At 50.0% G+C, this 27,986-nt stretch overlaps 2 protein-coding genes across 7 annotated transcripts in view; both read right to left on the bottom strand.

Annotated features, from left to right (window-relative positions):
- The window catches only part of LOC103180525 (general transcription factor II-I), a 50,102-nt gene extending 47,236 nt beyond the window's left edge, over positions 1 to 2,866 (bottom strand). Inside the window, 1 exon segment of the mRNA XM_042338775.1 lies at positions 2,838 to 2,866. The gene's annotated coding sequence lies outside the window, so the exon portion shown is untranslated.
- A 2,517-nt stretch (positions 2,867 to 5,383) lies between these two features.
- On the bottom strand, positions 5,384 to 27,757 carry gtf2ird1 (GTF2I repeat domain containing 1). Of its 6 annotated transcripts, none has more exons than XM_007896445.2 (30): positions 27,739 to 27,757; positions 20,894 to 21,022; positions 20,445 to 20,586; positions 19,908 to 20,057; positions 19,229 to 19,412; positions 18,426 to 18,736; positions 15,920 to 16,018; positions 14,074 to 14,157; positions 13,413 to 13,596; positions 13,125 to 13,150; positions 12,642 to 12,686; positions 12,394 to 12,499; positions 12,196 to 12,224; positions 11,846 to 11,926; positions 11,632 to 11,721; positions 11,111 to 11,164; positions 10,586 to 10,651; positions 10,264 to 10,447; positions 9,777 to 9,835; positions 9,015 to 9,089; positions 8,816 to 8,908; positions 8,246 to 8,329; positions 7,957 to 8,140; positions 7,788 to 7,816; positions 7,533 to 7,580; positions 7,185 to 7,262; positions 6,545 to 6,737; positions 6,405 to 6,442; positions 5,796 to 5,911; positions 5,384 to 5,659 (listed from the first exon to the last, which is right to left on the bottom strand). In XM_007896445.2, the coding sequence occupies exons 2-30, from the start codon at positions 21,014 to 21,016 to the stop codon at positions 5,591 to 5,593; spliced, it is 3,024 nt and encodes a 1,007-aa protein (XP_007894636.1). In that variant the 5' UTR covers positions 21,017 to 21,022; positions 27,739 to 27,757; the 3' UTR covers positions 5,384 to 5,590. The 6 variants fall into 6 exon arrangements, with proteins under 6 accessions (XP_007894636.1, XP_042194617.1, XP_042194616.1 ...); XM_042338683.1 differs by lacking the exon at positions 27,739 to 27,757 and adding an exon at positions 25,825 to 25,917; XM_042338682.1 differs by lacking the exon at positions 27,739 to 27,757 and adding an exon at positions 25,658 to 25,727 and having other exon boundaries at positions 19,908 to 20,054.
- Positions 27,758 to 27,986: the final 229 nt, after the last annotated feature.

Consider the following 27,986-nt stretch of genomic DNA (forward strand, 5'->3'; position numbering starts at 1 on the left):
CCTTTTTAAAATACTCTTTTCTGATGATTCTTCATGGCATCTCTCACAAGCTTGTATGAGGCAACATGGAGAGTGACGGGTAGAGGGCCGGAGTGGGAGGTATAAGTCATACTTTATTATTTTACCTCTTGCTCCTCCCCTCTTCCCACATTCTTCAAACTGCCTCATACGAGGCAACAAAATTTAAATTTCCTCAACTGTAGTTGTTCTAATATCATCCTATCCAAATACTAAGTTCAAGTTGAAGGCCATTGAAAACACAAGTTATAAAACTTCCTAGTATTCAACGACTGAAGGACAAAAAAAATTGAAACCGGTTTATCAGACCAACGAAGTGTCAAACCTATGCACCATTTGTTGTGGGAAATTAAAAATTGTGGAACACTGCTGTGTACAATTGGTTGCCGCGTCTCACTACAAAGTATACAGTTCATTCACTTTACAGTATACTCTGAATATTAACAATATTAACAATAAAGCCACAATACACTAATCAATCTCTTCCACTTGTTGGATAAACATAAATCTTGAGAACCAACATCCATGTGTTTTTTGCTCTTATTCAGAAGGCTTACCTTTTTTAAAAGAAGCCTCCTGACCCAACTGTCCAGCGCCTTGGGACGTCCTCCCGACGTGAAAGGCGCTCTATAAATGGAATCTTGTTGTTGTTGAAGCAGTTTGAGATGTCTCAACGATGTGATATTATGGCGCTATACCAAACGTAAGGATTATTATTTGCAGACAGGGCTGTGTGAACAATATATTCTTCACTATCAAAGTAAGTTGACCCATGTGCTACAAGTGTATGGCCGCTGAAGCCACTGTAGACAAATATCTACGAGATATTTGTCATAACATACAAAATAATAATACTAATCGTTGCATTTGATACAGCGCCTTATCACGTATTCAAGGCATTTCAAAGCGCTTCACCAAAATATACTGTAAAGTGAATTGACTATATTTTTGTGGGCAAAACTTGGCAGCCAATTGCACACAACAGTGTCCCACAAACAGTCGTGGATTGAGTGACCAACTTATTTATTTATTTGAAGGAAGTATTACCCCTGCTAGGTAAGCAGAAGCATGTGGAGTAAGGAAACTTTCCCAACTTTTTGCCCTGCTGAAAATCGAACCCAGGTCTCTTACTTGCCTCGAGTGCTAACTACTGAGCTGCAGGACTCGAAAAATTGGGAGTATACAGGAAATGCAGACATTCTGCACTCAAGTATAACTAATTATGCTCAATTAAGAGTTTGAGCAATAGCAGCATGAATTATTTTTGGGCTTCAAATAAAATGGTTTAACTTCCCAATTAAACTTGCATAGCCATCACCAAATTATCCCCCAAATTTAGGGTTACTGTGTCCGCACTTCAATGAAACGTGAGCCCCATGGCGTTATTTTTCCTGGTATCCTGTTTTAGATTCCATAATCATTTAAAATAATCCCCAAATTAAAAAAAAATTGGCTGCTCTTATTTCATCTGGTGCAGATTTGTTGCCGAATTTGCCCATACAACAGCAGCTACATAGCGCCCTTCACGCGGGGCAGTGTCTCGGAGTGCTTATGTAACAATATTCCCTTCATTTTAAATTTTATTTGGCAAAAAAAAGTATTTCAAGATGTTTATTGCACACAAGTACAAGTTGTTGCCTCAGTCACCTTCGTGCCCGCAAACGCTGTAATGTGTTATCGGCTTTTGTTTCTTCAAAAATAACCCTCACTCTGAACCTGTACAGAAAAATACCCTTTGCTCTTCCTTAAAACACAATGCCCAACGACCTCTTCGGATTAAAGGAAGAGACTGGATAGCGTTGTCGTTTCAAAAGCAGCCATTTGTAACTGGTGCAGAGGATGCAGGCAATTCATTCGTCTTATTCCACGAATAGAATTCACCTGAAGCCTTGGCAGGAACGTGCTAGATTTGCCCTTTTTTTTTAATAAAGAAAAAAAAAGAAAAATCCCCTCCCATTGTCCAGTCGTCGGTTAACAGTCCAAATCCACCATTTAAATCGAAGCCCTGAGCCCGAACACTGGAGCTTCTCCTTTTGACAATGGGAAATGCACACCGACGAGACGAGGATAAAAAAAACTCAAAACCTCGCGTCCCTTCCCCCCCACCACCCACCCACCCACGAAAAAAAAAGCAGCAGCTCTCAAGACAGGGCCCCGCGTCCCCTCATGACCGAGGGTGACCAGCGGAGGTGGAACAATCACTACAGATATCAGGACCCATGTTTGTTTGTTTGTTTGTTTTTTCGCTGCCAGTGGAGTCCAATGGAGGCGTGTGAACCTCACTGCATTTTTCCTCCCCTTCCTCCTCCTCCTCCTCTCCCCCTCCTCCTCCCTCCCTCCCCTCTCGCCTGCAGTTGCCCTACGACAATGAACGAAAAAAAAACAGGTTCGGGTTGAGATCACCGCTCCTTTCGGCCATCTTTTCGGAGCCTGTGGACGGGATTCCTTTCCATGGCTCCTTTTTGCAGGGATCCGGCTTTCCCTCAGCCTAACTTGACTACATGCCCTCGTCACCGCCCCCCGACAGTCCCGCCCACCGGGCACGCCATTGGCTAGAGCGGGCCGAGGCGCGGGCGCCGATTGGCCGCGGCCCCCCGTCAGTCACTCGCCGCCAACCCTCAGCAAGTTAGGGTGTACCAACCCCCCCCCGCCGCCGCCGCCGCACACATACACACACACACACCACGAAACCCGCACCTCCGCCGTTTTAACGGACTCCCAAAACAACGGCGACGGAAGAGCCGCCGCCGCTCGCGCTCTCTCTCTCTCACACGCACACACACACACACAAGAGGAACCCGCGAGCATCGACCACTTACTTCTATTTCCCCCCCTCAGACCAGACCAGACCAGATCACCTCAGATCAGTGAGAGAGAGAGAGAGAGGGGAAAAAAAATCAACCCCCACCACCCGCTCAAAAAAAAAAACAACCTCTTTAAAAGGCGCGACGAAGGAAGGAAAGGACAGGAATGGCTGAGGCGCACAGCACCAGAGGGTTACCAGCGGCGGCGGCGGCGGCGGACAACACCGACCCCACACGCTCACTCACTCACTGACTGGCGCGCGCGTATCCCGCCGCCGGCCCCACACAAAATAAACCCCGCGCGGGATTACAATCCGACCGACGGCTCCGCTCGGCTCTCCCCTCCCCCTCTCCCCCCTCTCTCCCCCCCCCCACCGGAATCCCGGCTTCTCTAACGCCTGGTAATACGCGCGAGCGACAGACGGACACGCGCGCGCCCGCCCACCGGCGTTGGACGGGTTAAAATAATCGCCGTGAGTGAGTGAAGTGAAATGGTTAAACGAAACAGGTGGGGAGAGGGGGGGGGGGGGGGGCGGTGTATCCGTGCGCCAACCGCAGTCAGTCGGTCACTGCGCTCGGTCCCTCCCGACCGTCCAACCGACCACAATTAATCAATTAAATACACACACACTCGTGTGTATATATATATCTATATCTGTTTGTGAATAAAAGCGGCTTTGACGCCACAGCCGCAGCGCTGGTGCTTTTTTTTAAAAAAAAACGCAAAGCGAGACGGCGGCGACGACGACGACGACAGCGCCGCCGCAGCAACAACATCGCGTCTCTTCACGACACGAGGGGAGGGAGGGAGAAGCGTCCAGGAGCGCTTCGGCGTCCAACACACGCGTACACACACACGCGCGCGATACTCGGGTCTCCAAACCAATCGCGAGCCCTCCCCCCCACACTAACTCCCCCCCCACTCCCCCCTCCCAGAGCCGCCGGTGGTTGTGTTTTCCTTCTGGGAAGAGACAGACGGAGACAAAGGGGGAAGCGGGAGGCGGAGGGGGAGCAGAGCAGCAAATACACTCACAGCAAAGCGGCGGCGGCGGCCACAACACGACCCCCCGCCCGCAGCTCCGGTCCGTGTGTCTCCCTCACTCTGTGTGTGTGTGTGTGTGTCGGGGATGGATGGTCGGAGCGGAGCGGTACGGAACGGACGGATGGAAAATTCCAGAAAGCGGGGACGGGAGGGGAGTGACCGACTGGGATTTGTTGTCAGAAACAACAGCAGCCGCTGGTGGGGTGGGGGGGGGGGGGGGAGAGCTCTTAATTTCTTTCCAAAAAACCCTTTTTTTTTCTCTCCCCCTTTCAAATCATCGATAATAACCGTCCGTTCTGCTAAAACGAAATGTGACTTTTTCCTTCACTTTTTTTCCCCCCTCTTCCTCTTTCCCTCTCTCCTCCTCCTCCCCCCTCCCCCCCCCCCGCAGACGGCTCCGGCTTGCGCTCGGGCGGCTGTCAGTGCGCACGCGCGCGGCTCCCGGGGCACGCCGGGAATTGTAGTTTCTGGGCGGGTCGCCACTACGACCACTGCTGCTGCGTGATATCGCTATGCAACAACAACAACCACCACCACAAAATGACATTTATTTTCTCTCTCCTTTCACGTCAGGAGGGCGTCCCGAGGCGCTGGGCGGTCGGTGTCTCGGACCCGAGCTGGGGTTCGGGATGGGGGAGGGTGGAGGGCGAAGGTAGTTGGGTGGGGGTGAGGGGGTACGGTCGAAGAGAATGGGGCTTGGGACGGGGTGAGGGCGGAGTGGCTGAAGGTCCGCGGGCGAGGCCGGAGCGGGCAGGATGGTAGCGGGTGAGCGAGGCCACGGAGGGCTTTCAAGGTGGAAGACCAGGATCTTGAACTGTCCTCCATCCTCTGTGTGATGGGGGGACAGTGGAGTCGGGGGAGGATGGGGGTGATGGGGTCGCGGAGCCCGGTGCGGGAGAGGACCCGGGCTGCAGAGATCTGGATGATCTGCAGCCTGTGGAGGGAGGAGTCGGGGAGGCCGACGAGCAGGGAGTTTGCACGGTCGAGCCTCGATGTTACGAGTACGTGTATCAGGCTTTCGGCCGCCGGCTGTGAGTCAGCGGCGGAGTCTGGCAATGTTGCGGAGGTGGGGGAAGACCAGAGCGAGTCATGGCATGGATGTGGGATAGAAAGGATAGTCGAGTCAAACAAAACACCAAGACTGGCTTCGTAAGGACTCCATAGACAATTGGCAAAATAAAAATAGAAGTGGCTGAGAACACTCAGCACTATCTTTCCAATTGTAGTTCCTCCTTTCGATGCGTGTTTGCCACCACGAAAGCACTGCAACTCCCAGCGGGTGCCGTGGGTGGCACTGCTTAATAAGATAATAATCCTTGCATTTTATATAACGCCTTATCTCATCTTTGAGACGTCTCGAAGAGCTTCGCAGAATATGCTGTAGAGTCGAGTGACTGTATATTGTGTGGTTATATATATATATATATATATAAAATGTACAAACAACAAAGCCGGCTGAGCGGAGGGAGCGAGCGGGCGGGCTGGGAGGGGGTTAGGAGGTTAACATAAACGTTATGTGTTTTAGTGCAAGGCAGCACATTTATTTAAAGGCCTTGATCACACGATACAGTGTAAAAACCAGGACAGGTTCCGAAGGAAATGTTACAGTTCATACTATACAGTTATGGTACATAGTTACAAACACGTCGTCGATCAGGTTCGTTACTGTGTGCGTGTGTGTGTGTGTGTGTGTTGGGGTGGCGGGTGACGGGGTGATTGATGCTTGCTAGTAGTTTACAGGACCTTGGATTTGCATGTTAACTGCCCCATAGTCTACCAGGTACATTGGCCATTGCTGCAAAAAGAGGAGGAAAAGGCTATTAATGTTGCATCAAGCCATCGGAGATAATAATAATATTAATACTAATGGTTGCATTGATGCAGCGCCTTAGCTAAACCAGGAGCAAAGTGAATCAAAAGGAAGACAATACCACAAGAGAGACCGGGTTGGGAGGGGCACCCGGTTCCACGCCGGAGGAGGACGGGACAATGTTCCCCTCGGACACTCTTCTCCGTTTCCTTCTGTGGGCTGTGTCTTGTTTGGACGCTATTTATAAAAAAAATAATTTGAGTTACAGATCTATCGCCTGAGGTCCCTGAACGTAGAACGGTCGCAGCACAGAAACAAGACAGCCATGAGGAATGGGAGAACTCTGTGAGGGCGAATGAACAGGAGATACAAAATCATCAGATGATTACGTACAGGAGATAACAAGGATGATCCCCAATGGAAGATAAACATATGGAACAGGCTCCGCAGTGAGACAGACGGTGGAAGCAGAGAGTGTCACTTGTTTCAAGAACAAATCAGATAAGATTCCTGCTAGAAAATAATATCTGGGGATACAGGATATAGTTTGGGACACCACGTGTCAAGCGACTGCCAGGCTGGTGGAAAGCGAGCTCGATGGACCCCGAGAAAAAACAAATTAGGTGTAAAAATATCATGTTCCCCACTTTATTATTCAGCCTCGTTGGTCCTGGTTTAGTCTCTGGCCCAGGCTGACACTTGCCGCTCCAGGTTCATTTCATTTTCTCACCTGATTTCGACGCCTCGTTACAAATCTCCGCAAAGGGCCTGGAAAACATTATGCGAAAAAATCAGGTTATTATAATATTAATAATAATAATCCTTGCATTTCATACAGCGCCCTATCAGGTCATCCAACCCCGCACTTACTGCAACTGACTTTTGATGATCATCCTGATCCGGTCTCTGGCTTTGAGGATCTTCTCCAATCTGCTGAGATCGTACGTAGTTGGGTTCCTGAAGAGGATCTCGTCTGGGAGCCCGGTCACCTCGATCGCCTCTGGGTTATCTCGGATCAACTTGTAGGGCACAAGGACAGGGCGGTTCAGTCCCAGAGCTTCTCCTGAATGACAACAAAAGTGTTGTTTTGCGGTTAATGGTGTCAACCAAATCAAGCCACGCCTGAGCCTGGTGCGGTCAGCAGTACTCTCACCTCTGAGTCAGAAAGTTGTGGGTTCAAGTCCCACCACAACACCACCACCACCTTACATTTACACAGTGCCCCTTTCACGTCGGGAGGACGTCCCAAGCCGCTGGACAGTCAGGGATTTGGACCCGAGCTGGGGGTTGGGATCAGGAGGGATGGAGCGCAGGGAGGGTGGGGGGTAGGAGGGTGGCCAAAGGCGCGATTGAAAAGGAGGATCTTGAGATGGGCCTTGAAGGCGGAAAGGGAGGAAGCATGCAAGGATTATTCTTCTTCTTCTTCTATGACTTAACGTCTTCAAGCTGAAATATTAATCATGGGGCAGAAAAAGATTTTTTTTTCCCGGTCTCAGCTAATGAAACTTACCGTACTTTTCATTGAATAATTCCTTCACTTGTTCCCTGAGGATTACTTTCTCTCCCAGCCGGTTTGCCTCTTCATCCTCTAAATCGTGGAGAGAGAGAGAGAGAGAGAAACCATTTGAGAACAAAAAAAATCCACTAATTTAAAAAAATGCGGTCACTCAACCTATGTGGGGATGCTGCTGCCCACAAAATACACAGTCACTCCACTTCACAGTATACCTTGTGAAGCGCTTTGAGACTTCTAGAAGACGTGATAAGTGCTGTATTAAATGCAATGTTATTAATATTATTATTAAGAGAAGTAAACTTGTGATTATTCAAAGCACAGCTGTGCAACTACAAAGCTTACCCTGCAAAGCTGCGTATGCCTTTTCCAGTGATGTTATTCGTCTTGGCGCTGTGTAGTGGAGACACCGGGAGAGAGAATCAGTTAGGGGTTAGCAATAATAAACCCTATTGCACTCAGCACAGTCTAAGACATACGACAACAATTCGCCTTAGTGTCGCTTACAAAACCACACAGTCACTTTCCGGCAAATTCTGTGAAGCATTTTAAAAGACGGGTTTCTGCGTCACAGAGAGCTGAGATTAAAAACTTTCTTACCGGGTTTCGGGATGAGTCCTTGGAAAGGCCTATAAAAAAATAAATAACATTTGGGAAGATTGCGATTTGTTTAAGGAATTAATTTGCACATCAGACTCCAGAGGTCCCCAAACTGCGCCTCGTCTCGGCCCGGGACTCCGTTCTGGCTTAAAAGTTGCCGGGGGGTTACCTGGTTATGGTGAATTTGATCTTGTCGGCCACGGCGAGGATCCTCTCCAGGTTCTGGGAGCCGAACGTGCAGGGTTTACGGAAGGGAATGCCGGGCGGGAGCCCCTCGATGATGACCGAGCCTGGGTTACTTTTGATCCGTTTATACGGCACCTGAACCGGGTACTTGATACCCAAAGCTTCACCTGTGAGTGAGAGAGAGAAGCCACAGGCGATAACATCAGCCGCCATCCAGTTTGTGCAGTGTGACGACTCACAATAATAATGATAATAATAATCCTTGCACTGACCGTATTTACGGTTGAACAGGTCCTGGACCTGCTCTCTCAGGTTGTTAGCGATGTCCACTCTCGTCAGCTTTGCATCAAATGTTTCTACAAAACAGAGAAGATCGGTGAAGAGAAATAGCAACAACTTACCTTGATACAAAGCCTGTCACATAGGCCAACTGTCAGAAAGTGCTTCAATACCAACAACAAATGACATTTACACAGCGCCTTTCACATCAGGGGAAGGTCCCCAGGCACTGGACAGTCAGGGATTTGGACCCCAACTGGGGTTGGGATCAGGAGGGGTGGAGGGCAGGGAGGGTGGATGAAGGTGCAGTCGAAGAGAAGGTCTTGAGACGGGCTATGAAGGCAGCGAGGGAGGGGACGAGATAGAACAGAGAAGATAGGGAGTCTGAGCCCCAAACCCTGAGTGGTGAGGATCTATGATCTATGTAGTGGAGTATAAGAGGGGAATCAGTATGATCTGTGGAATGGATGGCACTTAAATCAAAGGTCTGGATTGTGAGAGGCTCAAAGCCAGGTGTGATTTGTAGGTTTGGTCAGACGGAGCGATGGCTCACACTTACTTACCTGGGATGGTGACCTCAATGCTGTTCAGGGAATTGTTGGATTTAATTCCATCGGAATTACACAGCGGTTTCACTTCAGCTTTGTCAGCTTTGTCTATAACACAGACAGCAGTGTTTGTAATGTAAGGTTCTGACATTGGGTCTTCACAGCAGCTCAACACACACACACACACACACAGACTCCCATTGATCACACTGACCTGAGCAGCTCTGCCTATTCCCTTGTGTCGTTTCCTCTCTCACACACTCACGTTCCTTCTTTGGTACAGTCACTGCTGGGATGCAACCAAATGTGTAAAAGGGATGATTAAAAAAGGGATATTAAACACCAACGTCCCACAAACAGCCACAAAGTGAATGACCAGTTTTATATTTGGGGGGGGATTGTTGGCCAGGACACTGGGGGTGGGTTGGAGAGAGAGAGAAACTCCGTTCTCTTTTCAAATAGTGACACAGGAGTTGTAACGTCCGCCTGAACACACCTGAACAGGCACAAACGGGACCTCAAGTTTAACGTCTCATCCGAAAGGACGGCGCCTCCGACAATGCAGAGCTCCCCAGCACTACAGTGGATTATTATTACTATAATAATAATAATAAACATGTGAGACAAGGAAGGCCCCGCTGCCTGGTACGGCCCCTGGTCTGCACGGAGTGTGAGTTACCTGACAATGACAGTTAGCGCCCGGCACCTTGGGAGGTCCTCTCGACGTGAAAGGCACCGACCAAACCGACGTACTGTTGTATTGTAATAGACCCACAATAATTGGCCTGAGGTCCGGCAGTCCAGGTCCTGCTCCCCATCGCCGCCCAGTGGCCACTTCTGAAAAGTGCGGGCGGTGGTGAACCCGGGAGGAAACCAGGACTGGGCAGTCACCGCGATCAGCCGAAGACCCTCAGGCGAGGCTCAGCACCTCGGCCTCAGCGCTGCTGTACCACAGCTACATGGCCGGAGTCCTTACCTGCTGCGCTCGTCCTCTCTTTACTGGATTCTGTGTCTTCCTCGAGCAGAAGTTCCGGCCTGTAAGAGCAACGTTGGCAATCAAACACATCTCAAGACGATCCATCTGACCCGAGAGACGCCATCTTAAGTCACATAGCTTGCTATTGGCAAGCTTTCCCGCTGCTTGTCCAGCTGGGACCACCCTACCCATTAGGGCTTTGGCTGCAGGGTTAACAGGAGCAGAGGGCGAGGATTCTCTGCCCCCAGTGACTGTTCTGCCCTTCCAGGTCCTGCCAATGAGCCGGGCTGGGCTGTAATCAGCAGTGCCCTAAGGTCCTGTGGACGTGTCCGGCTCAGGAACGGGACCACTGAGACCACCCAATTCTCCACCTGTTCAGGAATCACCTGATAGACTGTATGGTCTACTCTGGGGATATATTACTGCTTCTAATCTCCAGTCTTGTTAGAGGTCTGAATGTTTTTGTATTGAAAGGTTTCTTACTTACCTTTTGATGACAAACTGAATGTTGTCGCTTTCTGCTAAAATTTTTTGCAGTTTGGAAGTTCCGAGGCAACTGGGTCTCCTGAATGGGATGCCATCTGGCAAGCCATCCACACAGAGATCCTCGGGATGGGACTGGAATTTCAGGTACGGGACCTTGACTGGATCTGGGAATCCCATGGCTTCACCTGGAATGCAGGTGAGACAAGTCAGGTTACAGGTAATAACAATAATAATCCTTAAATGTGATATAGCGCCTCATCAAGTCAACGAGACGTCTAAAAGCGCTTCACAGAATATACCGCACCACGTCACGTCCAACTCACCGTACTTCCTGCTGAAGAGATTCTCCACCTGTTTCCTCAGTTGCACAATCTTTTCGTTCCAGTCTTCTGCGGGGAAGCAATAATAATAATAATCCTTGCATTCGATACAGCGTCTCATCAAGTCTTCAAGACGTCTCAAAGCGCTTCACAGAATAGACTGTAAAGTGAATTGACTATATTTGTGGGCGAAACGCGGCAGCCAATTGCGCACAGCAGCGTCCCACAAACAGTCGTGGATTGAAGTGACCAATTTATTATCATTATTTTTTTTGAAGGGATTATTACCCCCGGAAAAGCGATCCGCCAAACGAGGCAGTCAGCAAGGATCAGGTTCCCTGAGAGATGTTTGAGGACAAGCCCCAGCACCCAGGAACATCTCACCAACAGGAAACCCTTAAGCTAACAACTTTTGTCCGACACATATGGAAACCCATCACCAAACAGCCTGGCGTATCCCAATTTGGTGGGGAGGAGGAAGAGCCCCTCACTTTACCCCAATGAACAGAAGCGTCACAAGACACTCACCTTCCACTGTCATTTGCAGATCTTCGTGGCTGGAGACGTCATCCTGTGCGAGATCTGAGAGGATTAATTAATTAATAATAATATTCCTTGCATTTGATATAGCTCCTTATCACGTTTCATACGGCTTCATAGAATATACCGTAAAGTGAATTGCCTGTACATTTTGTGGGTGAAACGCGGCAGCCAATTGCGCACAGAGGCGTCCCCACAAACAGTTGCGGATTAAGTGACTCTTAATTTTTTTGTATGAATTGTAATTATATTCTGAAGTAATTATTACCCCCAGAAAAGCGACCCGCTAATCAACTAACAACCGGGTTCCTACTTACTGCTCGGTAAACAGAAGCGTGTGTGTGGAGTGAGGAAACTTGCCTAAGGATTTGCCTTGCCGGGAATCGAACCCAGGTCCTCTCGCTTGCGAGGCAAGTGCTCTAACCACTGAGCTCAGGATTCCACCAGTGTTAAGACGTTTTCTCGGTGGAGAATTCAGGCACAGAGAGAGGGAGAGAGAGAGGGGGTACCTGAGTGGGTGTCTAGTAGCAGGTCAGGTTCCTCGGATGTTGATTTATCAGACAGACTCTCACTGAGATCCTCTGAGCCTGCGCTTGGATCTATGGAGAGAAGCCGAGATAATATTAATAATAATAGTAATACTCTTTGCATTTATTTAATATAGCGCCTTATCATGTCGTCGAGACGTCTCAAAGTGTTTCCGAGGAAGAGGCTGGGCTGTACCTTGGACAGTGATCTGGATGATTTCCGCATCCTCTGGTTCTGTTTTCACTCGTTTCATCGACAAGAGATCGAGTGATGGACCTGTTCGTGGATTGGGAAGAAGGAAAGATCATCGAGAGGCTGTACATCTCTGCCCCGCCCTCTGCTGGATCCCGCCCCTACCCCAGTCTGTGCCCCGCCCTGGCCCACAGCCCCGCCTCTGACCCGTGTCCTCGGCCCCATCCCCACTCTGCCCGATGCCCCGCCCTACTTTGTGCCACGCTCCTGCCCTCTACTGTGCCCATGCCCCTGCCCTCTCTGTGCCCACACTCATGCCCACCCATATAGCTCCTCCCTACCCTCTCACTCACCTGGTTCACTTTCTTTCACCTTCACAGACCTGTTGAGAGGAAAAAAAAACAGTCACACCATAAGCAGCAGCAACACACACACACACACACACACACAGGTTCCTTGTACCAGCTCCAGCCTTGTGACCGAAACACTGTCGTTGGCTGATGGCCGCGGAGAGGAAGCTACATTTCCCAGTAAAGAGTCTGACATCTCACCAGCAGCCGTGGTTACCGAAGCCCAGATCTAGCGCTGTTCGGTGAGTCTCCTCGTCGGAAGTGGAACGGGAATCTTGCTTGGAGACATCCCGGATATATTTGGCGCCTGTTTAGAAAGGACAAGGACAAGGACAAGGCTGATCAGCTCGGCCTCTGTGTAAAGTACAATCTGCTTCGTGGCTTCGAGTCGTGTTGGAAGAATTGAATCGCGGGGGTGTGGGAGGGGGGGAGGAGAGTAATTTGCTCACCAACGCTGTGCTGGGGTTCAAACCCCCGATCATAACATGGTCCCTCTGGAGAGGAGAAAATACAGCAATAAAGAGGTATTGACCACAACTGTCATATAATAATAAATAATAATAATAATCCTTGCATTTGATTTAGTGCCTTATCAAGTCTTTGAGACGTCTCAAAGCGCTTCACAGAATATACTGTAAAGTGTAGTCACTGCATTTTGCAGGCGAAACGCGGCAGCCAATTGCGCCCAGCACTGAATGTTCCACAAATACCCTGAGTCATTGATTGAGTATTTCTGTCCACCATTTCTTATGACCCACCCAACCTGCCCTCCAAAAGGGGGGGGCCGTCATCGCTTGCAAAAGGGCAACCCCATCATTGTAAAACGCTCCGAGACATTATCCTACATCTCTCACTGCCCGTCCTGGGTTTTTTTTCCTAATCAAATGGGAAAGTAGGAAAGACTCGCACACTCGGCCACGGAGCTTACTGACCTGTGAGAACTCTCTCATCAAACATCCTGCAGGGAAAAGAAACAGAAAATCAGGTTTCTACACAGCGGAGCAATCGAGACCCATCTCAAGACCCTCCTCTTCGATTGCGCCTTCAGCCACCCTCCTAACCCCACCCTCCCTGCCCTCCACCTCCTCCTGATCCCAACCCCCAGCTCGGGTCCAAATCCCTGACTGTCCTCCCAATGTGAAAGGCTCCATGTAAATGTAATGTGTTGTTTTTAGGTGAAGGAATTCCGGGAACGTTATCCCGTGGGAGCGAGCTCTCACCTCTTAATAACAAAGCGGATTTTATGCCTGGCTTCCAGGATGCGCTTCAGTTTGGGAACGCCGTAGGTACAGGGTCGTTTGAAGGGAATTCCTTCTGGGATCCCGATTATATCCACAGCCTCCGGGTCGCAGGCGATTTTCCGGTACGGAACGGGGACCATGTGATCCAATCCCAAGGCCTCGGCTGCGGAGAAACACAGGCATCGTAATCTCATGGTAACCTCGTTCTCTTAGCTTTGCTGAGATCAGGCCCCTGGGGATGTGCTGTCACTCACTGGCCGGTCATTAAAGTAAAGTGAACCCCAACGATAAGGCACAGACACGAAGGGCCGAATGGCATCCTTCTGTGCTGTGAATTCGAGGGTAGGGGCACACAACAAACCAAACCACCAGCGAAAGTGATACCAGGGCAACTAGTCACCAAAGGCCACGATTCTCAATAACTTATTGCTAATGAGAACAATAAAATGCCTAAAGTAACATTAATGTGCGTCAAGTTTGGCTCAGTGATAGCGCTCTCTCTCTCTCTCTCCCCTTCTCTCTCTCGCCTCTGAGTCAAATGGTTGTGGGTTCAAGCCCCATGTCTGGACTTCACCGAATCCCATCGTCTAAGCTGATGCTCCGATGCAGTGCTGCGGTTTGAGTTGTATTGTCTACTCACCGTATCTGCTGTTGAACAGGATCTGCACACATTCTCTCAGGATGTTGATGTCCTCAGTTTCCTTTATATACAAGTTCCATTTTTCTGTAAAACAAAATTCGAGCAAATGTCATCCTTTGCGGAGTCCTGTAGTGCAGTGGTTTGAGCGCTCGCCTCTCAAGCGAGAGGACCTAGGTTCGATTCCCAGGGCAGAGCAAAATGTTAGACAGGTTTCCTTACTCCACACTCCTCAGTTTACCCACCAGTAAGTAGGAAGCTAGTTGTTTGTTGATTGGCAGATCACTTTTCCGGAGGTAATAATTCCTTCAAAAAAAAACTTTTTTTTTAAAACGTGGTCACTGAATCCACGACTGTTCGGAGGGATGATTACCCCTGGAAAGCAATCCACCAATCGCCTAACAACCAGGTTCCTACTCAAAGCTAGGTAAAGAGAAGCAGATGGAGTAAGGAAACTTGGCTAAGGTTTTGCCCTGCCTGGTAATCAAACTCAGGTCCTCTCGCTTGCGAGGCGAGGGCTCGAACCAATACAGGACTCCTTTCAAATCAAGATTGAATTTAAAAATTGGTCTCAGATTTTAAGTAACTGTGGCCGTCAGGACAACAGAAATTTCAAAAGTATTTGGCAATAAATAACGACAAACTGATATAGTAAATGAGTGCCTTCCCTGGGTGTCAGACATTCAGTAATCTGTGGGCCTCCACCCAGCAATCAATAATAATACAGGAAGCTTATTATTCTGACCCATTGTATTTGTTGGCAACCGCTGTTCAGTTTAGTTCCAGGCACTAAACGGTGCCATCGTTGCCAGCCTGGTCTCCCTCCCAGGTGGCTCATTATTGCTCTTCTCTCCTCTCCTGTCAGCCTGGCTCAGTCAGTAATGCTCTCTCTCCCCCCCAAGTCAGAAGGCTGTGGTTTGAAGCCCTAAGCAGAACTTTAAGCTCACAGTGTAGGCTGATGCTCCGACGCGGTGCTGGAGGAACTCTGCATTGTCGGAGATGAGACGTTAAACCGAGATCCTGCCTCTGTCCGCTCAGGTTGACGTTAAAGATCCCCTGGTGCTATTCGAAAAGAGAAGGGAGTTTCTCTCTCTCTCCCAGTGTCCTGGCCAACAATCCCACCAAACAAAATCGCCCACTTTACTCCCATGGCTGTGTGTGGGACGTTGCGGTGCTCAAATTGGCTGCCATATTCCCCTACAAAAATACACAGTCACTACACTTACAGTGAATCTGCAAAGCGCTTGGAGATGTCTTCCCGACGTGAAAGGCGCTGCGATAAACGCAAGGATTATTACTATTTAAGCTTCCAATCTAGGCTGACACTCCATTGCAGGGTGAGTGAGTGGGTGTGTGGAACCTTGCTGTGTGCAAACTGCTTGCCATGTTTTCCTACAGATACACAGTCACTACACCTGACAACAATTCCCTGTGAAGCACCGAGAAGTTTGGGCGTTGTAGGCGCCGTGTCAAACACAAGGACGATTGTTATTGATCTTTCCGAGGAGTAATAATCCCTCCAAAAAAATTGCCGAACAAAGCACACAGTCAATTCACTCTACAGTATATCTGTACCTGTGAAGCGCTTTGAGACGTCTCAACAACGTGATAAGGCGTTGTGTCAAATGCAAGGATTATTATTAGTATTTTATTATTATTATTATGTTTCTACATCACCGAAATACCAGTATAAAGGACGTTGGTGGCCAGACACGACCAAACAATGTAGATGTGCAACTCTGAGATAGTCCTGTATACACTCTTTGCCCTAAGAAAGGTGAGTGGGGAAACCTTTACTCTCCCCTCCCCACACCCCACCCTCCCGAGACACGATGGTAAAGGGGGTTACCTGCTTTATCGTGTACTATAGAAAAAAGAAGCCACTTTGAAACGTGTGAGTGTTGAGAGATGTTGTTGAGTTCACCATTAAACCCTGATGTTTTTTTACCTGGAAATGAGGAGAAGACAGTTAGCAAAAGGCACAGGGACGAGAGGCTCAGGTTAGGGTCCATCAAGTCTCTGCCTCGGATTCACTGGCGATGACACTGAGTGCCTAAGGGTCCCCTTCCCCCCTCCCCTCCCTTCCTCCGCTCTCCTCTTCCCCTCCCCTCCTGCTCTCCGCTCGCTCACAGGCTAAATGCATGGCGAGCCCTGGAGTTGGCTTGATTGTTGGGTTTCTACCGCAGTGAAAGTGGTGCCTGTGACATAGGGTTCAGTTTCTCAAGGGCAAGTGTGAGTGTTTGTTTCTATATATAATAATAATAATCCTTGCATTTGACACAGCGCCTTAATCACATCTTCGAGACGTCTCAAAGCGCTTCACAGAATATATTGTCAAGTGAATGGACTGTGTATTTTGTGGGGGAAACACATCAGGCAATTGCACACAGCAGCGTCCCACAAACAGTCTTGCGTTGAGTGACTAGATTTTTTTAAAAAAAGGGATTATTGCCCACAGCAAAACAACCTGTTATCAACTTACTGCTAGGTAAACAGAGGCGTGTGTGTAAGGAGACTTGCCCAACATTTCGCCCTGGCCAGGAATCAATCCCAGATCCTCTCACTTGCGAGGCGAGTGCTCTAACCATTGAGCTACAGGATTCCACAACAGAAACAGAACAGAAGGGCTTTCATTGCCAGGTTTGAGTCTCCACCAGTATTTACACAGAGTTTAAACTACATGAGAGTCAATGAACCAACATGGCAACAGAGCAAAACTCTGGGGGAGTCAAATTATCCATCAGATGCTAAACTAATCCTTGCATTTGATACAACTCCTACTATGTTCACATCACATCTCAAAAGAGTTTCATAGGAAAATTGCTGTCAAGTGTAGTGACTGTGTAGGATTGTTAGGTAAACAGCTCTGAAGTAAATGACCAATTAATCTGGAGGATAAACTGGAGAAACTTCCTTCTCTTTCCCAATCATGCGGAGAAAAGCATTGACGTGAATAGGATCTTTAACGTCCACCTGAACAGGCAGACAGGACCTCAGTCTAATGTTTCATCCGACAACAACAATAATAATAATAATCCTTGCATTTGATATAGCACCTTAAAACGTCTCAAAGCGCTTCACAGAATATCCTGTAAAGTGTAGTAACTGTATATTCTGTGGGTGAAACGTGGCAAAAAAATTGCGCACAGCAGCGTCCCACAGCGTGGATTGAGTGACCAAATTATTACCCCCGATAAAACGATCCGTCAATCGACTAACAAGTGGGTTACAACTTACTGCTGGGTAAACCGAGGCGTGTGGAGGAAGGAAACTTACCTATCGTTTACCGTACAACCATAACACACAGAAAAAGGGATTCACTTCATTAAACACGGATAATTCCTGCATTTGATACAGAGACTATAACATTGAAATGTCTCAACACAGCTTCACAGATAACTGCTGTAAAGTGTAGTGACTGTACCAGCAAGCAAACGTGGCGTCCAACAGGGTCATGAAGTACTGTTAAGGGCGGCACAGCAGTGATACGCTTAGGTTTCGTGATGGGTTTCGTCAAGTGTCAAACGACAGGCTGCCCAATAAAATTCTATAGGTGTAATTACCATCTCTGGACTGCGGAGGGCGAAAACGAGTAGCACCTCGGTCACTCACCCCATCACGACAACAACTTGCATTTACATAGCGTCCCTCACGCAGGATAGCGTCCCAGAGCGCTAGACCCCGGGAGAGAGAGAGAGAGAAGGGGGTGGGGGGGGGGTTTGCTAACCTGCGGGAATGGTTCCCACGAGTGACCGGGGCATTAGAATTTTTCAAAAGGAAACGGGATCAGGAAGCGAGCAGTTTAAATAGGAATAAACACAAAGGGTTTGGGGGGGCGGAGCAGGGAAATGAGACTAATAATAAAATACTGTGACTTAGTAATGCTGTCTCGGTCGATTGCCTGAAACGTGTGTGACGCCAACAGCCAAGAGCCAAGGAGTGCGCCCTGAGGTGACGGCTGGAGACTGACCAGCGACAACAGCATCGCTCGGCCATCGGTATCAATGTCTGGCCAAGCTTTCCCGCTGCTTGTCCAGCTAGGACCACCTTCCCCGTTAGTCAGTTGGTTGGTTGGTTAGTTAGTTAGTTAGGGCTTCGGCTGCAGAGTTAACGGGAGCTGAGGGGGAGGATTCCCCGTTCCCCCCCAGTGACTGGTTGGCCCTGGCGGGTCCTGCCGATGAGCCGGGCCGGGCCGGGCCGGNATCGGCAGTGAGTGCCCTGGGACACTGCGGACACGACTGTATATATATCGAAAAGCCAAGGCCGGTGGGGAGCCCAGACCGTGTGTTGGAGAGCTGCCGGAGTGTAAGCAGCTAAAGCTGCGCAGTTTGTCGCTAAGTGTAAAGTGGTGTTACCGGTGTCGTCTGCGCAGTCCCGGGCGGGAGTGAGTTTGGTGCCGTCGGTCGCCGTGGAGGATCTGGGTTCCGAGGCTGCGGAGCTTCCTGAGGATCTCAGTGCCAGAAAGTCCTGGTTTAAATCCAGTGGAATCCTGGATCCCGGGAAGTCATAGAGGAACTGTGGTGGAGTGCGGGCAGTGCTGGAGTCACAGTTGGACTGTTTCGTGGCCGGATTCTCGGGGCTGGGATCGCTGGAGCTTTTCCCGGCCGATGTTTCCCAGCTCGGCTCAGCACAGAAGCGAGTCTCCCGGACACTGTCCTCAAATGGCCTAGGGTTGGGGGGGGAGCGGGAGGAGGGGAGCGGGAGGAGGTGGAGGAGGGAGGGAGGGAAGGGGGGAGAGGGAACGGGAGGAGGAGGAGGAGGAAGGGAGGGAGGGGAGGGAAAGGCAGAAGCAATATTAAACACATTTACCCGTTGCCAGGCTTCGTGCTTAATTCAATCCACCCACACACTCACACACCCACACACCTACACACGCGCCCCCACCCCGGCTCAGCATCAGGATCTCCCACTCTTAAGCACTCAGAAGACCTGTCTCAAGACCCTCCTCTTCGACTGAACCTTCAGCCACCCTCCTGCCCCCACCCCCTCCTGATCCCAGCCCCCAGCTCAAGGCCAAATCCCTGTCCGTCCAGCCCTTGAAGTAACTATCATGTTGTTGTAGTGCAGTTGTAGTGTAGTGTAGTTGCAGGCATCGCTGGGTGGCTCCTGTGTGTCGTGTTCCTCAGACAATCCTTCGCTCCTCCACTGGGATAAATACCTTTTGACGGTGAATCGGATGCGGTTGCTTCGCTCTAAGATCCTTTTCAGTGTGTGAGCCTCGTACTCGGTCGGTCGCTTGAAGGAGACGCCCTCGGGCAGTCCGTGTACCAGGATGGGGGCCGAGTCCCGCAGGATCTTCTCGTAAGGCACGGGGACAATCGACGCTTTTCCGAGAGCCTCACCTGGGGTCACAGTGGGGTTTAAACATCAGAGAATCTCCCAACTCACAGATTCACATCGATAATATAATAATATAATAAGCCTTGCATTTGATACAGCGCCTTATCATTTCTCAAAGCGCTTCACAGAGTAGACTGTAAAGTGTAGTGACTATGTGTTTTGTGTTACTTGCCTCTACTTTACACCCAAACCCATGACCCACTGCCTCCACTCGACTGGCTCCGGCCCCTGCTTGTCCCTCGTTCCCCCTGTTCCACCATCGGTGGCCGCACTTTCAGCCACTACGCCCCGAAACTCTGGAACTCTCTCCCTTATCCCTCTGCCTGGCCCCCTCCTTCCCCATCTTGAGGTCGCGCCTGTAGACCTTCCTCTTCGACCAGAGGCTATGGTCACCTCCCCCTGGCTCGGTGTCCTGCTCCGCCACTGTCAGGCCGCCTGGGACGTTTCCCTGCCTGAGTGGCGCTGTGTAAGTACAAGCTGCTGCTGTTGTCACTCACTGTAGAGAACAGCAAACACTTCCTCCACCATCTTGCGAAGGACGTAGATGTCGGCCATGGGGTCGGGCGAGTCCCTCTGAACATTCCTCCCGTTGTCCGTCACCATCTTCAGCATCTCCATCTCGCGGAGCTGAGCATTCCAGTTAGCTGCTGGAGACAAGGCTCGGAGATCAGAGGCCCCGGGGGGAGGGGGTGTGGGCAGGGAGGGATGGAGGGGGTGGGGGGCCGATGGGATCGATGATCGGAAGCGCAGTCAAAGAGGCAAGTCTTAAGGCAGCCTTTGAAAGTGGGGAGAGAGGGAGGGAGGCTACGCAAGGGTTATAATTATTATTATTATGTACTCCCAACCCTCACCCACCCCACCCGAAAGGGGACAGTTACAATCAACAGTCACAAAGACCATCAACTCTGGCTTGATCTCTCTTGCTCTCAGGAACTAAGGTGATGATAGTAATAATAATAATAATAATAATAAACATTGCATTTGATATCGCGCCTTATCACGTCTTCAAGAGGGAAGCCGCCTGGGAAACCTACTGCAGTATTTGACGAACTCCTTCTGCAGCTCCCGCCTGGCATTGAGGAAAACTCTTCCCTTCTCCGTCCCCAGCACAAAGGTGCTCTCCTCGTGCACCGCGATACAAGCCACCTCAGCGTTCAGCTTCGAGAGCGCTTTACACTGCGGAGACAACAAATTATTATTATTATTTATTTTGAAGGGATTATTACCCCCAGAAAGCGATCTGCCAATCGACTATCAACCCGGGTTCCTACCTACTGCTGGTAAACAGAGGCGTGTGTGGGGAGTAAGGAAACTTGCCTAAGGAATTAAACCCGGGTCCTCTTGCTTGCGAGGCGAGGGCTCTAACCCCTGAGCTACAGGACTCCCCAAGTTATGTTAAGTCAACGTGAAAGAAAACGGTGCTGAACCCGATGACTATAATGGAGCTACTGGGAACCACTCCCTTTGAGCACATGTCACTAACCATGGAATCCAGCGCAGACACTAAGCTGCTAATGATATCCTTCCTCTCGGAGAAGCTCTGGACTCCACACATCAGCAGCTGATCGTTGCGGCCTCTGTCCTCCAGGTTCCCCACGTTCGCCATCGTTACCTGGGGAGCAACAACATGACCTTTACATACCAGAGCCACCACTGCTCTCCTTCACATCAGAGTCTCAAATGAGACCCACAAAGTGCATGTTATGGCAGCAGAAATGTTATGGACCTTATGAAAAAAAACAATCAACTAACAACCTGGTTTCTACTGACTGTTGGTAAACAGAGGCGTGTGTGTTGAGTAAGGAAACTTGTCTAAGGTTCTCTCACTTGTGTGGTGAGGGCTCTAACCACTGAGCTCCAGGACTCCACAAAGTCCCGCAAATGGGGCTTGAACCCGCCACTGTGTGACCCAGAGGTGAGAGAGACACTGACCGAGGCAGGAGGTCAGGAAAATTTGCTGAGTCCCAAATCTCTTAAGCAAAACCAGATCGCACAGCACCAATGGCCTAGTCACTGCTAAACACCAGCAACTTACTCAGTCCCTGAGAGAGAGCACTGAACGCTGTAGATGATGATTAGAAAGGAATGCACCATAAAGACCGCATTCTCCTCACCAGAGAAGGGCCAGAGACGGGGTGGGGCATTTGGTGCAGTCTCATTAGTAACCAGGCACCCAGGAGATGGGCAAAGTCAAACACAACAACAACAACAAATTATAGCACCTGTCAGGTTGGGATGATGACCCAAGGTGATACTTTGCCGGGAGCGGGTTTGGATTACACAGGAAACACCCTCAGGCAATCGCAAGGCATTACATACAACAGAACCTTCCTTTGCCAAGCACGTCACCTTGGAGCCAATGCTCTGGCTAAGGAGGGGTGGGGTGGGGATCAATCAGCCAGAGTTCCTGTTCCTGATCATTCCTGTGCCCCCCTCTGGAATGTAAAATACGTGTCAAGTGAATAGGACGTGGCTCAGCTCTAATCCTCTCCCCCACTGCTCACTCCCCTCCCTGTCCCAGCTCACTGACACACTCATTCATTGTCCAGGCTCACACAGGAAGCCTGGCCAACGGGGCAGGTTAGCCGGCCTGAGGCCACGCTTTCATGTGAGGAAGAAAGGAAGGTGGACGGGGACAGGGGTGGGGGAGCCAGAGAAAGCAAGCGCTTCACACAGTACACCGTAAGGGGAATTGACTGTGTATTTTGTGGGCGAAACGCAGCAGCCAATTGCGCACAGTCGTGGATTGAGTTCCCAAATTATTATTTTTTTTGAAGGGATTATTACCCTCCGGAAAAGCGATCCGCCCATCGATTAACACCCGGGTTCCTACTTACTGCTGGGTAAACCGAGTGCGGGTGGAGTAAGGAAACTTGCGTAACATTTGACCCTGCCCGGGAAGCGAACCCGGGTCCCCTGGATTGCGAGGCGAGGGCTCCAACCGCTGAGCTACAGGAACTCCACAACCTAAGTCTGGCCGAGTGACATCTCAGGCCTTGCAATTCTAACCAGGAGGACAGTGCCGGCCACAGCTGCCCCTTTGACGGATTGCAGATCCCCCTTCATACGGCAAACATACCAGTATCTTTGTGTTTCCACTCCCCCCCACACACACACACACACACATTGCGTGACTGGGGTTGTAAGAAAATCGCAATCCTAATTCCAGGACCCCCAGTGTCCATGGCGACGGGAATCCATCTCCTAGGGAACTAATCTCGTGGCATTTGAACAATGTAACTATGGCGTTTAATCTCCCACAGCCTGATCTTTTTTATCTCCACACAACTTGTCCCATCAGAACACCACCAAAATAGCAGCCTCCAAACTCCAGCCTCCAGATAGTGGGGGAATCTTACTCTCACACACACTTTATATTACCTCGCGTTAGCTGTTTGTGGGACGTTGCTTTGCGCAAATTGTCTGTCGTGTTCGCTTACAAAATACAGTCACTACACGGCTATTATAAATGCAAGCGGTTGTTGTACACACAGCCGATACCTCACACACAGTACACGGACCCAGTGTCTCACACACAATACAGGCCCGGGCATTGATCCGCTCGATAATATTGAGCATCGACTCCATGGCAGTTTGTGAGCAAATTATCTGCCATGCCCGCCTACACATACACAGTCACTACACTTTACAGTAAAGCCCGTGAAGCGCTTTGTGATGCTTTAATGACCTGATAAGGCGGTGTGTCAACAACAATAATAATCCTTACATTTTATATCACTCCTTATCACGTCGTTGCGACATCTCAAAGCGCTTCACAGAATGTACTACAAAGTGAATTGACTATATTTTGTGGGCGAAACGCAGCAGCCAATTAACTGCACACATACAATCGTGGATGGAGTGACCATATTTTCTTGGGAGGGATTATTACCCCCTGCGAATCGCCTAACAACCGGATTCCTACTTCCTGAACGATCAATTTCATTATAAAACGCGGGAGAGCCCCAGAACACTCACTCACTCACATCAAATGTAAGGAATATTGTAGCTACAAAACTCCAAGACAGTACCCGGCCCACAGGCCTGACACCTCACACAGTACCACACACTTCTGTGTATTCCCCGACACTTCTCACTAAGGTGGTATCAGTCTCGCCAACACACACACACCCAAGGAAAGGCTCTGTATCAAATGCAAGGATTATTATTATTATTATTATTATGATTTAAAATGAAGCAGCACACAAGCCGCAGCTGGGAACAAGTTCCCCCAAATAAACAAGTTAAACCTGACTTCAGCATTTGCTCTCACACAGTTGACGTGTGTGTTACGATGGTGGGGGCTGCCTTGCAAAATCACTACACTTGCCACTTAATAGTAATAATAATAACAACAACAACTTAAACAGTCCTGTTAAAAGTTAATAATAATCCTTGCATTTGATACAGCGCCTTATCACGTCTTCGAGACGTCCTAAAGCTCTTCACAGGATTGACAGTAAAGTGAATTCACCGTATACTTAGTGGACGAAGTGCGGCAGCCAATTGCCCCGCGAACAGAGCAGCGTCCCACAAACAGCCGTGGATCGAAGCGGCCAAATTATTACACAGTACTTCCGCCCTTTCAGCACCAGAAACTTTTGAAGCAAAAATATTTCAGTATTGCAGTAAATTATTTCTATACAAAAAAAAACACTGCAGTGCAGGGAATTTGAAGGTGTCTGCAAGGCTAAAGTTTACGAGGACATAAACTGAAACAGCATAAGGTACGGTTAAAAGGCGTAAATCAAATAGCAGTGACAGACAGGCAGAGAGTCGAATCAATCACTGCCAGACAACACGGTTGGGATCTCATTCATCCCATTATTTTTTTACTTATACAAAGCACCTCAATAAAGCTCCTTCAGCACTTAAATAATCCATAAACACAGCGACTGGATCACTTATTATTATTATTATTACTTAATGCATTGGAGAGAGAAATTACCCTATACAGCAGTTGAATACCTGTCATTTAACGCTTTTTTTAAAAAAAAACACTGATGTTTAGTTTCACAGGAAATCAATCAATCAATCAATCAATCAATCAATCAATCAATCACAGTAACTGTAATTCCTTAAAATGATCACAGACGCGGAAGGAATTCTTTGCAAAGGAATTGAAACTGACGGTATTGATGAACGACTTTGTTCATTAACCTCTGTGTGTGTCTCTCTTTCTCTCTATGTCTGTGTGTGTCTCTCTCTCTATGTCTCTGTCTGTGTGTGTGTCTCTCCCTCTATGTCTGTGTGTGTCTCCCTCTCTCTGTCTGTGTGTGTCTCTCTCTCTATGTCTGTGTGTGTGTCCCTCTCTCTCTCTATGTCTGTGTGTCTCTCTCTCTGTTTGTGTGTCTCCCTCTGTCTGTGTCTCTCTCTATGTTTGTGTCTCCCTCTGTCTGTGTGTCTCTCTCTCTCTATGTCTGTGTGTGTGTCTCCCTGTGTGTGTGTGTGGGTCTCCCTGTGTGTGTGTGTGTCTCTCTCTATGTCTGTGTGTGTGTCTCCCTCTGTGTGTGTGTGTCTCTCTCTCTCTGTCTGTGTGTGTCTCCCTGTGTGTGTGTGTCTCTCTCTGTGTGTGTATGTCTCCCTGTGTGTGTGTGTCTCTCTCTCTGTCTGTGTGTGTGTGTGTGTCTGTGTCTGTCTCCCTGTGTGTGTGTGTGTCTCTCTCTGTGTGTGTGTGTCTGTGTGTGTGTGTCTCTCTGTGTGTGTGTGTGTCTCCCTGTGTGTGTGTGTCTCTCTCTCTCTGTCTCCCTGTGTGTGTGTGTCTCTCTCTCTGTCTGTGTGTGTCTCCCTGTGTGTGTGTGTGTGTGTGTCTGTGTGTGTGTGTCTCTCTCTCTCTCTCTCTCTGTGTCTGGTGACTGCCTATCTTGGCCTACAAAACATTTGTACTGTATCAACAACTCCCAACCACACTGGGGAAAGAGGAGCTGCAGATACCAGTCGCTGCCGAGGGGGGAGAGAGGGGGGGGTTTGTGGGGGTGTGGGGGGCGCTGCGAGTGTGTACATATACACAAATACACACATATATAATGTCAGATTAATTAAAAACAGCGGCGACCATCAGAGCCCCCGAGAGCTGTGAGTGTGTGTGACTGTGACCGATGGACGTGGTGTTCGGTCACATGTCGCCGCAGCGCAAAAATATATATATGCAACAATGTATCTCTCTCTCTCTCTCTCTCTCTCGAGCGCTGCGAACGGAGATACACAAAACTGATACATTGTGTCGCTCTCTCAGCGCTTCACTCACTTCACTCATTCACAACCCCTTCACTCCGGTCCCGACCGTCACAGCGCTGTGTGTGTGTGTGTGTGTGTCTCCCCCCCAACCCCCAAACCCCCCCCACCCCACACACACACACACACAGACCAAACACACACCGCACACACACACACGAGATTAAAAAAAAACTTTACAGCGTCCTATTTCCTCATGGATCCTCCTTTTAGCATCAATCCGGATTGAGTTGCAAATGTGTGATGATTTCTGATAAGAGGACACGAAAAAAAAGAGAGGGGGGGGGGGGGAAGAGAGAGAGAGAGAGAGAGGGAGGGAGGAGGAGGAGGAGGAGGGGAGGGGGGGAGTGGGGGGGGAGGAGGAAGGGAGGGAGGGGGGGGATCGTTTTGTGGTGATTGCAGAAGAGAAGAGGCACTGGAGGAAAGATTTGGCAGATTTTTTTTGCTGCCTCTGCTCAGACTAGTCTTTGTTCTCTTAATCCCAGTAAACCAGCGACTCATTCGCCCCCACTAATCCCAGCTCCAATCCTACACACTCCTTCATTGGCTGTCATTTACATACGGATTAAGGCGCACACACACATACACACATACACACACACCACATTCACACATACGAATACACACAAACATACATACGTACACACAATACACCTATTCCCATTCTCTCTCTCTCTCTCTCACACCACAGCGCCCATCCATTGCCCTTTACACATTTTATAGAATGAACCCAAACAATTAACACATCCCCCCCCACCCCCCCCCCCCACACACACCCCCACTCCCCTCCCCACACACCCCCTACACCCCCACACTCCCCCCCACACTCCCCCCCTACACCCCCACACTACCCCCCCCACACACACCCACTCCCCTCCCACCCCCCCACACTCCCCCCCCTACACCCCCACACTCCCCCCCCACACACACCCCCACTCCCCTCCCACCCCCCCCACACTCCCCCCCCTACACCCCCACACTCCCCCCCCACACACACCCCCACTGCCCTCCCCACACCCCCTACACCCCACACTCCCCCCCCACCCCCCACACTCCCACCCCCCCACCCCCCCCACTCCCCACACACACCCCCTACACCCCCACACTCCCCTACACCCCCACACTCCCCCCCCCACACACACACACCCCACACACACCCCCCGACACCAAATAAAAGATTTGGTGCATTTTGACGGAGAGGACGTTATGAGCGTTGGTGTCAGTGATCGCACAAACGAACGCCCCTGAATTTCAGACAATGTTTTGTTTTCAATCTCTGCTCTTTGCAATGTTCGGTTTTGTTGGTATTTTATGGTAATAATGGTAACTTGCTTTATTTTTAAAAGTTGCAAGAATCCAATCAAGAAGAGGGAGGAGTGGGGGGGGGGGTGTTTGCTGGAGGGTGGGGGGGAGGTGTTTGCTGGGGGGGAGGTGTTTGCTGGGGGGAGGTGTTTGCTGGGGTGGGTGGGGGAGGTGTTTACTGGGGGGGGAGGTGTTTGCTGGGGGGGTGTTTGCTGTGGGGGGGAGGTGTTTGCTGGGGGGGGGGGGGGAGGTGTTTGCTGGGGGGGGGGGTGTTTGCGGGGGGGGGGGGTGGGGGGGGGGGGGGAGGTGTTTGCTGGGGTGGGGGGGGGGTGTTTGCTGTGGTGGGTGGGGGGGGGTGTTTGCTGGGGTGGGTGGGGGGGGGTGTTTGCTGGGGTGGGGGGGGGGAGGTGTTTGCTGGGGGTGGGGGGGTGTTTGCTGGGGTGGGGGGGGGGAGGTGTTTGCTGGGGTGGGTGGGGGGGGGGTGTTTGGGTGGGTGGGGGGGGGGTGTTTGCTGGGTGGGGGGGGGAGGTGTTTGCTGGGGGGGGGAGGTGTTTGCTGGGGGGGGAGGTGTTTGCTGGGGGGGGGGGGTGTTTGTTGGGGGGTGGGGGGGGGGGGGAGAGCTAATGCATGTAACTAGCCATGTGCTGGAGTTTGATAATCCACAGGATTTAAGGCTCTGCGGTTCTATTTGTCCTTTCTTTAAGGGCGTAGATTAGAGGCTGAGAAACATGTGACCTTCTCTGAGCTCAGACACAGACACTCAGTCACTCACAGTCACACACACACACAGACCTGACATCTAAATGGCCGACTGCACTGTGTCCCCGGAGCTCTGCTGTAACTGTCTCCTGTGGCTTTCAGGGGAGTCTGAGAAAACAATATCTGATAATAACAATAATAATAATAATCGTTGCATTTGATACAGCGCCTTTTAAGACGTCTCAAAGCCCCACAGAATATTACTGTAAAGTGAATTGACTGTATATTTTTGTGGGCGAAACGCGACAGCCAATTGCGCGCAGCAGTGACGGTCCCCGCAG

Source organism: Callorhinchus milii, unplaced genomic scaffold (genome assembly GCF_018977255.1).
Source record: "Callorhinchus milii isolate IMCB2004 unplaced genomic scaffold, IMCB_Cmil_1.0 Scaffold10, whole genome shotgun sequence".
NCBI lineage: Eukaryota > Metazoa > Chordata > Chondrichthyes > Chimaeriformes > Callorhinchidae > Callorhinchus > Callorhinchus milii.

Coding starts and splice junctions, on each gene's coding strand:
- gtf2ird1 (XM_042338681.1), bottom strand. Junction 19,413..19,907: donor AGTGTTTGCTGTTCTCTACA/GTGAGTGACAAC, acceptor CTGTGACCCCAG/GTGAGGCTCTCGGAAAAGCG. Junction 11,722..11,845: donor CATCCAGATCACTGTCCAAG/GTACAGCCCAGC, acceptor TTCTCTCCATAG/ATCCAAGCGCAGGCTCAGAG.